Below are 12,986 nucleotides of genomic sequence, written 5' to 3'. Positions count from 1 at the left end.
GACCATTCAGTCACCAGCATTCGTTTCACACACCAATTATCATTTGTCCTTTTATAACACTCCAATTAACGTAGTCCAGAGAGCTAGTGTAGGATTAAGTTTGATCTTTACCTTTGACCAGTGTTTCCACTTTGAAGGAAATAATTACCCAAATTCCGGGTAATTTTGATCATTTTAAGGTAATGAACAAATCCGGGTTTTTTTTTTAGGTAATTCCGTGAAATCCCAAAATTACAATTAAAACATGGCAACTTTTAATATTCATGTTATACCTTAAAGAAGTGTTTACCTCGATAAGTAGCTCAAAATTTTCCGCTCGCGCCCTGCGCTCGCATTTTGTAATTTTGTTCCTATTTCTAAAGAGGGCATGAACAAAAAAAAATGTTAAATTCTTTGTTTTTCGTCATTTGGACCAAATTTAGGCTCGCTGTATTGTTGCCCCATGTTTGTTAAAATTCAAAACTTGAAAATTCTAGGAAATGTATGAATTTCGGGAAATTTGGTATTTAGTTTCGGGAAATTTGTGTTGGATCTATGGAAACACTGCCTTTAATTTATCAAAGATTAAATATTAATCAGTGCACAGAACAAATATGAGACCCATGAAAGGTAAGGCGGGCCCTGTGCAATGGGCTAAGCTTTAAAAGACTATTCTCCCATTTTCCAATGATTCCTCATATTTATGCATTTACTAAAACTTCGATAAAATAGTTACTAAAATGACTACAATAGCTACAATAACTTCATTAACTTTGCTAATCGGCCTGCTTTCTCAAATAAAACGACTGGGTTATGCTTAGACAACTTCTTTTTTTACAATTAATCAGAAGAGACCATGACAACTCCAACATGTTCATAAAATATGCGATTTTTGCTAATTTTCGTTAATTCACAGAACCCCCAGCACTTTTTCCGCATAGTCTATGTATACAGACTCTGTAAGCTCTCTATGACATAAAAGCAGAAATGGAGTTCGTTACAATATGTATAAAATATAAAAAGAAAAGAAAATGTTACATGGAGTAGCTGCTTGCATACGAGTTTACAAAGTGAAAATTTTTAGAATTATAGCTCTATTATTCTTTGATGATTTTGGTCTAACTGTTCGTCCCTCATTTTGTGCTTGTATCAATACTGTCTGGATGCCGTTTATTCTTCTACAGAATGTTTAGAGTATTTATTTAGATGGAGAGTGGTTTGTACACCACGAACGCGTCCCAGTCGCTGTTAATGAGAATTGTCCCGTCTTTCTTTTTCTCCGAGCACTGCTCCGAACCCATATAATCGACAACCTCCTGATAGAGCTCGGGCGACGTACCACGGAGATCGATGATTTGACTAAAGAAATCGACGATGAGTTCCCCTTCCTTTGACCCTTCCTGGAAACAGCTTGTTATGTCCCCGTATAATCTCTGGTGATTTTCTTCAAACTTGATATTGAGATCCAACAGGCTCTGTCGGATATCGTTGGTGCCTGGGTATGGTCCGGCCACGTCCTGTACTTGGGGGAAGCGGTTCCACACCAGCTGGAAACCACATGCATCTGCAACGTGAAATACGGAAAAAATATCCAGTTTTATTTAATATCAATATTTCATTTAATGAAATTCAATGGAATGTTATCTCATGTATCATTTGGTAATATGAAGTCATGTGATGTACCATCCGATCGTGTACCACATTTCCTGTCATTTAATTCAATCTCTTATTTCCTTTAAATCTCCGTAGTTTCAAGTCTTCTAAGATTTAGAAAGATTTTCAAGTGTTTTGTGTGTTCATGGATTTTTTGGCTGTCCACGATACCACTGCCACCCCTCCCTGCCAACACAAGTAGAGCACCTGTATAATTTTGTCTGATAATAGCAATAAACATCTCTACCTTGATCGATGAACAGGCTTAATCCTACAACATCTTTGGAGTAAAGTAAAGTAAAGTAAAAGCATCTTTTGAATGATCCAACTACACCACACATGCCATTTTCACACACATGCCATTTTCAAAAGAAAAGTTGTTGTTTCTTCATTAATGCGATAAAATTTACCAACTCTCCTCACGTTTTCTCCTCCATATGACTAGATATCATGATAGAGCTTACCTTTATCGGTTATTGAAAAACTGCTTACCCGAGAGAGTGGTTATCAACATAACCCCGCCCTCCTCCAAGGAGGCATAGAGATATCTTAAGGTATCGTTAACGTCATCGATGTAGTAAATGGATTGCATAGCGTTGATGAAGTGGTATTTGGGTGGATGCTCGCCCTCGTGCTCACGATACTCGTCAAAGACCATCTGACGGAGGTCAAAATCAATGCCTTTGAATTTGGACTTGTCGCTCTCTAGAACAGAGCGATAGATAGCAAGCTGTTTTTCCGCTGGCTCCACCACTACATTCCGAACAGACTTGAAATGGCCATTGATGATTCCCGCCATTTTGCGATCCATCTCTCCTGTTTAAGAACAAAAAGAGGAAAAATGGAAATTATAAATAAATCCAGGCGATATTCTACCCTAATATGACATTGATGGCGGAAGCAATTCTCAATCCATGCAATATGATTGACTTGGGTGCCCACGCTAAGTGGTTGACGATTGCTACGGTGTCATCCACCCGAACAAAATTTTTAGAGAAATCGGTGACGAGAACTGAACTACACCATTCATGTGGGACATGTATAGGATATGAATTTTAATCAAAGATAATACGTGTCGATGGTTCAATGAAAGTTTTAACACATCAAGGGAGGTTGGCGAGACCAGTTGACTTGGAGTTTTGTAATCATAAGTTTTGACATTTTCACAAGGTGCTTGAGATAAAACAATTTACGAGTGAAATATACATCTAAGAACCGGTAGGGATCATAGATTAAAAAGAGTTGCATTGTGAATTTTAAAGTTTTCTTGATTATGACTTAAAGTCGACATTAAAACAACGATGTCGATCCTGAGGTGAAGATGGGGGACTACATCCCACAATATATCAAATATGTATGACCTATATCATGCCCCACTAATTTACGATCGAACATAGTAATATCCATGACGAATCAAATGCATGGGCGGCGGAGCATAGTTGAAAGTGGGGGGGGGGGGGCACAGGGAAATAAGGGCACTATCTTAAACATGGCCGTGTGTCCGCTGGGGGTAGTACGCGTATACTTTTTGGAGAAAAAAACTTAAAAGCAAGGGAGCAAAGCGACCGAGCTTACCATTGAGGCGCTTTTGCAGTGAAATTGATAGGTTTTGTGCATACTTTTGATAAATTTTGTGAAAAGTTTGCAGTAAAAATGTAATTTTTCAAAATTTCGGGGGGGGGGGGGCAACTGCCCCTGTCTCCCCCATGCGTACAGCCATGATCTTGAAACAAAGTATAAAAAAAAGACTTATCTACCCGACTCACATGACTCATAAACTAAAGGCACGTAGGATTATTTTTACAATTTTTTTCATTCATTATGCACTTGCAGAAGGAAGCAGAACATCACTAAATAAAGTTGTTTTTCATAGCAACTTATCTGATATGAAGGCCAGGCACCTACGAGTAAGGCAAAGGGCACTTGTTAACACATAAAAACAGGTCCTTCTTATGTGAAAGGGGCACAGAACACGTTCGGGGGGCACGTACTTTTCTTAGGTGAAAAGGGGCACTGATACGAGAAAGGGCACCTATAAGAATGAAGAGGGGCTCTTGCTAACGGCATAAGACGGGTCCTTCTCAGGTGAAAGGGGCACAGGACATGTTCCTGAGTGTCACTTCTCTTGGGTAAAAAGGGGCACTGATACGAGAAAGGGCGTTCGTAAGGGGCACTTTTCTTGGGTAAAAAGGGGCACTGATTCGAGAAAGGGCACTTACAAGAAGGCAAGGGAGCACTTGCTCAGACATAAAATGGGTCCTTCTCAGGTGAAAGGGGCACAGAACACGTTCGTGAGGGAGCATTTTTTTGGGGGGGGGGTGTTAATCGGCACTTATACGAGAAAGGGCACTTGGTAACACCTAAAACGGGTCCTCTTCCGATAAAAGGGGCACAGTACACGTTCGTGAGGGGGAATTTTTCTTGCGTAGTGTTTTCAGTGCTTCAAAAAGTGTGGGGGGCACTGTGCCTCCCCCCAGGATCGCAGCCCCTGATCAAATGACAAGTATGATCATGATCGTGAACCGTGGTAGTATTGCATGTCGTATACACGCTTGATTGATGACCATCACTTTTCTCACCAGAATTTTCTTGATTTGTTGCTATTGAATGAAATCATTCCTTACAGAAATTGTAAGAAACAGATGGATGGAGAAAGAAAAAAATACTAGGATATGATAAAATAATACATGTTCATGTATATGTTTTCATACATGACATATTCTTTTTAAAATCTACCCTGCAACCAAGCGCATAGGATGTGCCCCGCTTATTTCACCACCCTGTTGAACGTCATTTCATTTTTCTTAGTATTCATTATCAACAAATACGAGCTAGTTGTGTCCCTTTTCCTTCCTTATCAGAGGGGCTTTTTTTCCTTTCATACTTAGTCAAGTGTTTTTACTGAATTTGACTCTTTGTAAATGTTGTGTAGTTTATGGATTGAATTGATATTGGAACTGGTTTACCAAATTTGGCATACTTCTAAAGGTTTGCCAATGTTTATCATAGTTTGACTTTTTAGTTTGTACGTTCATCCATGGTGAGTGTCTTTTGTACTGACGCACTATATTTCCTTAGTAATGTAAGCTCAGTGCAAGCTGTTGTATTCTATTTATCATCATGCAGTGGCGTACCGTGAGTCACGGCATGGGGGTGGGAGCACCAGCAAAAAAAATAGCCAGGTATAGGGCTAATGACCTAATAGAGAAATTTTCAGGATTGTGCCATTAAACGGATATGTATCTCACTGATCACATAACGCGAGCGCGAAGCGCGAGCTGAAAAATGTTTGATATTCAGACGGTATCAGACCTAAAAAAAGGACATTGTAAGCAAATCTTTGTCATCATGATACGTACCCGTCTCACAGAAGAAACAATGCGAGCGCGAAGTGCGAGTCCGGGCTGAAAATGGTCTGGGCTGAAAATATTTATATCTAAATAAATAGAGTAAAATTCAAAGGGTTCACTGGGTTCACAAGTTATCGAACTTTAAACTTTCAATATTTTGTGAAAACAGTTATATGCACATCGTCATGAATATTCATTAGGTGGGCTCATGATGTCACATCCCCACTTTCATTTTTCTTATGTTATTACATAAACTCATAAATGTTTCATTATTTCATACATGTGTAAATGATGTGTCTCCATTATGATGAAATAAGTTGCAGCAATATATAACTAATGCACTTAATCAGTTGTCAATCCAATTGTTTTAGTTCTTGGTAGAAATATTTTGAATAAACCTAATTTCATATAATAAAATACAAAAGAACAAGTGGGGATATGACATCATCAGCCAATCAAATGAATATTCATAAAGACATGTCTAGAGCTGTTTCACCGGAATTATGCAAATCTTAAGAATTCAATAACTTCTTATTTGTTATCTGATTTCGATCAAATTTTCAACATTTTGCTTTGTGAATTTTACTCAATTTATTGAGATATAAATATATCCAGCCTGGACCATCCCTTGAAGCACTTTGTCTAGTCATTGTAATCATGAACATTATACGTATCTCACTAATCAAACATTGCGAGCGCAAAGCGCAATTTGAAAATTTTTGAATTTCAAAACTGGAGAGGGGTATTCTAAGGCTTGTTTGTAGGAATTCACTAAGACCGTACTTACTTTATTAACCAAATGATGCGAGCGCGAAGCGCGAGCTGATTTTTTAAATATATATTTAGACCAGAAATAGGGACATTTTAAGGACTGTTTTTAGGAATTCATGAAAAGCAGGCATGTCTCACCAATCCACTAATACGAACGTAAGCAAGGACTGAAAATGTTTTATATTCAGACCTTAAGCATGGGGCAATCCCATTAAGTAGTCATGCGAAAGAAGCATATGTCACTACTGAGACTATACATAAAAATAATAAAACTCGAAGTGCGAGGAAATATATTTGATGTATACTGACTTGAAAACGGGATGTTTTAATACCCATTTAATTCCCTTTAACAGGATTATTCATCTGATTCATCTATGAATACAATATGACATTGCGAACGTGTACTATTCCAAGAGATTTAAAGACGGCAAGAATTATTCCAATGCATAAAGGAGGGTCATAATGATGTCGATAATTTTAGACCGATATCTGTTCTACGTCCCTTGTCTCAAATACTAGAAAGAGCAATCCACAATTAACTATATGAATACTTGAATGAAAACAAACTGCTAACGAATTCCCAGACAGGTTTTAGACCTTTGCATTCTACTACTACATGTCTAATGTCCATTGATATTTTGTATTTTTATTAATGACATGTGTAATTTGAAATTGCATGTACATTCTAAAATGTCTCTTTATGCTGATGATACCGCCATTTTTAATCACGGTGAATCAATTAAGGAGGTACAAAAGTATTTGCAAGATGATTTTGATTCAATAAGTAAATGGCTAGACTTAAATAATATGCATTTACACCCGCAAAAAACAAAAGCCATGGAATTTGGTCAAAAGAAAAAGTTGAGGGGTGCTCATTTGTCAGTGAAATTCAGGAACATACAATTAGAAAATGTAAAAAAGATTAAATACTTAGGTGTCATGCTCGATCCGGGCTTGACTTGGTGCGAACATATTACTAATATCGTTTGTAAAATATCTCGGGCAATAGGTTGTGTAAGGCGGATTAAGCACTTACTGTCCTTTGATATTATGAAGAAGCTGTACTTTTCTATGGTTTTACCTTACATTGATTACTGTATTACATCTTGGGGAAGCAGTGCAAAAATACATTTAGATAAGATACAAAAACTTCAAAATAAATATGCCAGAATGCTTTTGAAAAAAGATTATAATACATCACAAATTTCTTTGTTGCAGTCACTGAAGTGGCAATCAGTAGATCAGCGTATAAAATATCAGTATTGTGTTCTTGTATATAAAATAATGAATGATTTAGTTCCAAATTATTTAAAACCTTTAGTATGTAAACGGCCCGTGAAATACAGGACACGGTATTCTTTACGATGCCCCCTTCAGCTTCCCAAAGCTAGAATTGAACATAAAAGAAAATCTTTCGCATATGTCGGACCCAAATTATTTAATGCACTTCCTTCAAATTTACAAGTTTGTACCTCCTTGTTAGTTTTTAAAAAATTATGCAAAGCCTTTCATACGAATTGATAAAGAGCGAAATGATATTCCTTTGATTTACAATGCTATGTATGTTTAAACTGTCACTTCCCACTCTATATTTTGGTGTTAATTGTTTCTGATGTTAGATATTTTGTATTTTGTATTTTTGATGTTGTTTGTTGTTGTTGTTCATAGTTATCTTGACATGTATTTTAAACTGCAGGGCGCCTTTGTAAAGCAGTTTTAAGAACTGAACAGGCCTACCCTGCAGTATAAAATAAATAAAACAAAATAAATAAATAATAAATAAATAAATAACTGAAATTACAGACTAAAAATTGGATCAGGGGCGAATGATCGGAGGTACTTTCCCCGATTTACATTAAGCATTTGATGTTATACCAGACAATTCCATTCTTGGAAAACTGAAGTATTACGGAATTAAGGGTAACGAATATGATTGGATGAAAGCATATTTAACAGACAGGAGACAGTTTGTCGTAGTAAATAATGGTGTCAGTGAAAGTGTAAAAATTAGATCAGGCGTCCCACAGGGATCCATAATGGGTCCATTAATATTTTGTATTTTTATCAATGATACATGTAACTTGAATTTGAATTTTAATTCCGAAATGTGTCTTTATGTGATGATACTGCTCTATTCTGTCATGATGTATTATATAAGGAAGTTAAACAAATCTAGAAAGTGATTTTGATGTTATCTGTAACTGGCTCAATCTTAACGGCATGCATTTGCATAAAAAGAAAAAAAATTATGGCTTTTGGTCATAGGAAAAGATTGAAAAATTATGCTTTAATGATAAAATATACTATAGAAAATAACCCATATACAAATAGATAAATGAACCCATAAAAATGTAAATATGATCAAATACTTGTGGGTGTAACACTTTACTCTGGCATGAAATGGGGAGAACATGTATCTAATTAAACATGAATTGAACTCAAATGGCAAACAGTGGAGGACATATCAAAGATCAATATTTTTGTTCTTGCTTTCAAAATACAAAACGATTTAGCCCCAGCTTATCTGGGACCACTTATCTGACTGCAAACGTTATGTAACTTATAAAACACGATATTCTGAACAATGTCCCCTTCCAATACCCTGCCCAAGGACGGACTATAAAAGGAAATATTTTGAATATGTTGCTGCCGTCTTATTCAATTCGCTCCCTTGTGGTATACAAAAATTCACGTCGCTCCATGCATTTAAAAAAAACACCAAATCGTTAAAGTTCTGACTGTCATACATGTAATTACACAAAATAACTTGATGTAGATGTAATGATTCCATGATAATTGTTGATTCACTCTATATGTATTATGTAGTATGTACATAATGTATTCTGTTTTTACTTTATTATATGTTACATGCATTGAATTGCTATGGTGTTGAGTTATTTGTTAAACTGCAGGGCGCTTTTGGAAAGCATTTTGCATAACTGAACAGGTCTTTCCTGCAGTAAAAATATAGAAAATAAGTAAATAAATAAATGAATAAATAAAATAGACAATGCGAGCACCAGGAGTAATGAACACATAGACCCTAGGGAAATTATGTTTCATATGGGCCTAGTTATGAAAAAATATTTATGTAATATAATATAATATAAATATATATAATATAATACATGTAATATAACATAATATATGATATAATACATAATAATTTCTTCTCCCTTCCCCCTACGTTTATCTTTTTTTCTCTCCTTTTCCCTCGGTTTTTTTTTGCCAGCCGATTGGGGGTGTGGTTACGCCACTTTCACCACACCAGGATTGTGTCTATTGAAGTGAAAATTTCTTAGATTTGCTTGGGAAATGTAGAGTAGGAATTGACTCATTCCGTGTCACTTCACTTGCCATTTCCGAACTCTTTTGTCATTTGTATCAGTATTTGGCCTAGGATTTAGCTCAATCCATGATATCTGAAGAATTGTTTAATTTCCAGATGACGTTACATGTGTTTGGAGTTCTCAAGTATTCTTTCGGTGATCATGATGCATTTCCTTTTCCATGATGAGTTTGTGCTCGATTTAGATCGATAATTTGCACAGCGCATGATGTACTTCCAAATCCCAAATTAAAAGCAGGCAAATCATCACAGGGGCCATTAATCTTCAGCATACCTTAACCATGCTAACAATATAGCCTAAATGTTCTAACATTACTGGGTTAAACAAGTTAGCGACATATCTAGGTCACAACAAGTCTGCAGAAATACTTGAAGCATGATAATAATCCAAAGAAATATTCACATACTACGTTCAGAAGTCAAATCAAGTAACTAAATAATAATCAAACATTCTTTAAAATACTCCAGGTGGGTGTTTCATAAAGCTGTTCGTAAGTTAAGAGCGACTTTAAGAACGACTGGTGATCCTTTCTTACGCGCTAAATAATCACCAACAAATAATGGTGAACGTCATTTACCACAAGAAAGGATCACCAGTCGTTCTTAAAGTCGCTCTTAACTTACGAACAGCTTTATGAAACGGGCCCCAGAGCTAATCAGAGTCCTACAGTACACTCGCCACACAGCGCGTCCCCCCCAAAAAAAAATGTCTCTCTGACATACGGCTGAATTAGGTCCAAAAGTCCAAAACTTAGTATTATTTTCAATTAAATGTACATAACTATAGAAAGCTCATTTCATTTAATAACTTCTGTGAAAGTTTCATTGGTCTAGCTTCAGCGGTTTTGAATACACCACTTTCTTGGGAGTGGGTTGAGGATATGAATCTGCGTGTGAGGGTTTGTAATGTGGGATGAGGGTGTGTTGAGTATTATGAATCCGTGTTTGAGGGTGGATGAGATAGGATGAAATGTTCAGGATATGTGTGAGGGTATGTTCTGTGGGATGAGAGGGTGTTGAGTATATGAACTCCTTGGGATGAGGTAGTGTGTGAGGGTGTGTAACGTGGGAAGATGTAGTGTGTGAGGGTATGAGTGCGTGTGTGAGGATGTGTCAGGTGGGATGAGAGGGTGTGGAGAATATGGCCTAGTGTGTGAAGGTGTGTAAGATTTGTTGAGATTGCACTGAGGATGTAAGCTGAAAATAAAAACATTAGAAATCTTATATGGCAAAATACATAACAAATGGCGAGTGTTACAATAATTGTCTAGCCTATATTGTATTATCATGCAATTATTCGTTCCAATAATTTGTTATCATTATACCGCTATCTTGTGAATATTATATTATCATTGTTATATACTTTTCTACTGTTATGCTTGTATAACCTATATGGTCATTTCACAGGTCTGTATAGTATCAAAGTAGCGTAATACCCCGGCGTAATACTTTTTGTATATTTCTATTTTATTGAAAAATCAAGAAAATCACAATTAATATTTACAATAATTATTGCACGATACAAAATCAAACATACAAGAAAAAAAATAAATGAAACATCGCAGAACAAAGACTAAAAAAACCCTCCCATTTCAAGGGTGAGGCTCCGAATTCCGTATTGGATGCCCTGGAGAAATACACTTTCCTTTCTTTGGTTTGCACAACCTCTTTGAAACAGATAATGTACTAGATGAGGCGCCAGAGCCGCATTGCGATTCATATTCCACATGCACGCAACGCAGCAACATTCTCGCCCCCTCTCTCCCCCTCTCTCTCTCTCTCTCATTCACTTACACCGTAGTAGTATTATAGGTCCATGCTTACACACAAAAAAACAATCACTTGCACACATGCACAGACTTCGATTTAGAAAATCGCACCGCGACCCCATCTCATCAGATCAGTTGCATGCACCATGCACGAAAACCTGTGTAAAATGGGTTTAAAGGGGAATCCAACCCAAATAAAAACTTGTTTTTATAAGGAAAAGAAAAATCAGACAAGTTGATAGGTGAAACTTTGAACAATATTGGACAAACAACAAGAAAGTTATTAATTTTTAAAAGTTGTAAATATTGGTAATCACTATACCCATGGAGACTTCAAATTTGCCCCATATGGGATGTCATAGTGATGTAAGGCAAGGACTACTCTCCTACGTACTCCAATACATATTATGGCTAAAATGTCATTTTTCCCCAAAGTTTTATTTCAAATTATATTTTTCTCTAATGAGGACATAAAACAATATACTACCAGGATTATTTTTAGATTACTGCCCCAGGGGAATGGGTACTTAGGAGAAAACCACAAATCCCTGACAATAAAGTACATGGCCTATGAGAAAGTTGTCCTTGCCCCTTGTCATAATTTACTTACCCAGTTGCCAATTTGAAATCTACATAGTATTAGTGATCTCAATTTCAAAGCAGCTATAACTTTCTTATTGCTTGTCCGATTTCTTTCAAACTTTCACCATTCCGTTTAATTTATTTTTCTCCTTCCCAACACAACATGGCCAAGGCTGGATTTTCCTTTAATTGAAAACAGTTTTCAATTTATTAGCTAACGATCTTGGCCTTATACGTCAAAAGGTCATATTTAGCAAATAAACATGGAGGTCACCCTCAAAAGGAAGGAGCTAACATGGTAGATCCATTGTAGCTCCTGCTGATAGTAGAGTACATGAACATCCAGTACACTATTACAGTGGTACAAGGGACAAGACTACAAGTAGCTTAATACCATGGACCCTTCCAAATGGTATAATACTTACCCGATCCGGTCCCGATTCCAAGCACATTAATATGTGTTTCTGCTGAGAAGCGCTCTCTCAATTTCTGCAACACCATTTTGGGAAATATGTTCTCTGTCCATTCTAGCAAGTGTGAATACTTGTTGCTTTTCTTTGCATAGACCTGGTACATCTCTGTGTAGTAGTCTGGATCACTCAGAGTATACTTCATTTTTGTCTTTTCCATGATTTAAAGCAAAAGGTTTGTTTCCAGAAGCTTGGGCAAGAACGAATCCTCACCAATAGGCAGATGTGAAATCACATCAAAGGCCGACGGGAACCAGTGTACTATTGACCTTTCATTCACATGAATAACTCGTGTACCGTGAATGGAGTGTGCATGCTGGGGGAAACCAAGAATTTCCGGAGAGAATGCCGTTGCATGAATGAATGTTACTAGTATATGAACTTTGCCATTCAGTGGTAACTACCTTGAAATCCTTCATTCTGCTTAGCATTGTTACCATGGTAAGGTACCAACCTCAAGGCATAGTATGGTACCAACGGAAACACAAAACACACCTTTGGATGGCAAAGTTAATTACGATAGTATTTTTTTTATGCAATTGTGCCCAGAAATTACACAATTGCTTCCCCAACACTTCCTAGTCATGTCCGAACTCCTTTGATTGGCGGGCGCCTGAAAATGACTATTTTAGAAATAACCAATCTCTCTCTCTATCCCCTCTCTCTCCATCTTCCCCTCTTTCTCTATTATACTCTGCAGCAAACCGAATTTGAATGGAGCAGTAACACACAAGGCCTTCTTCTTGCCTCTTTCTACATTGGTTATGCTGTCATGAATGGACCGGTTGGGTGGCTCGCTGACAGTTTTGGCGGGAAATGGCTTTTTGCAGGCGGTGTGACTATCTCTGCTATTATGAATATCGCTGCACCAATAATCATACGGACCAGTCTACCGCTTTTCTTTGTGACCAGGGTTGTATCTGGTATGGCTGAGGTAAAGAATCACCCATTCAAATCAGTATCTTTTCTTATCACTTCTGCCCCCCCCCCCCAAAAAAAAAATACTGTTATTTCTATGTAACATGGCAGTAACTTTGCATCCTGAGCCATTTGATGAATTCAA

The 12,986-nt window shown here is 36.9% G+C and overlaps 2 protein-coding genes across 6 annotated transcripts in view; one reads left to right on the top strand and one right to left on the bottom strand.

The window, feature by feature from the left end:
- LOC129255145 (sialin-like) overlaps positions 1-12,986 on the top strand; it is a 63,575-nt gene that overhangs the window by 41,464 nt on the left and 9,125 nt on the right. For all 5 annotated transcript variants that reach the window (XR_010292852.1, XR_010292853.1, XM_054893690.2 and 2 more), the window contains one exon: positions 12,624-12,857. Coding sequence is in view for 3 of the 5 variants with exons in the window: in XM_054893690.2 (XP_054749665.2) it covers positions 12,624-12,857 (234 nt within the window). In the remaining 2 variants the exon portion in view is untranslated. The remainder of the gene's footprint in view (positions 1-12,623; positions 12,858-12,986) is intronic.
- LOC129257507 (histamine N-methyltransferase B-like) lies at positions 90-12,845 on the bottom strand. The gene is made up of 3 exons (XM_054895846.2): positions 11,879-12,845; positions 2,125-2,448; positions 90-1,543 (listed from the first exon to the last, which is right to left on the bottom strand). Exons 1-3 carry the CDS (start codon positions 12,081-12,083, stop codon positions 1,182-1,184), a joined length of 891 nt encoding a protein of 296 aa, XP_054751821.2. The 5' UTR covers positions 12,084-12,845; the 3' UTR covers positions 90-1,181.

This window comes from Lytechinus pictus, chromosome 1, assembly GCF_037042905.1.
Source record: "Lytechinus pictus isolate F3 Inbred chromosome 1, Lp3.0, whole genome shotgun sequence".
Taxonomy (NCBI): domain Eukaryota; kingdom Metazoa; phylum Echinodermata; class Echinoidea; order Temnopleuroida; family Toxopneustidae; genus Lytechinus; species Lytechinus pictus.
The sequence above is the reverse complement of the archived record's forward strand: the minus strand, read 5'-3'. Positions and strand labels throughout refer to the sequence as shown.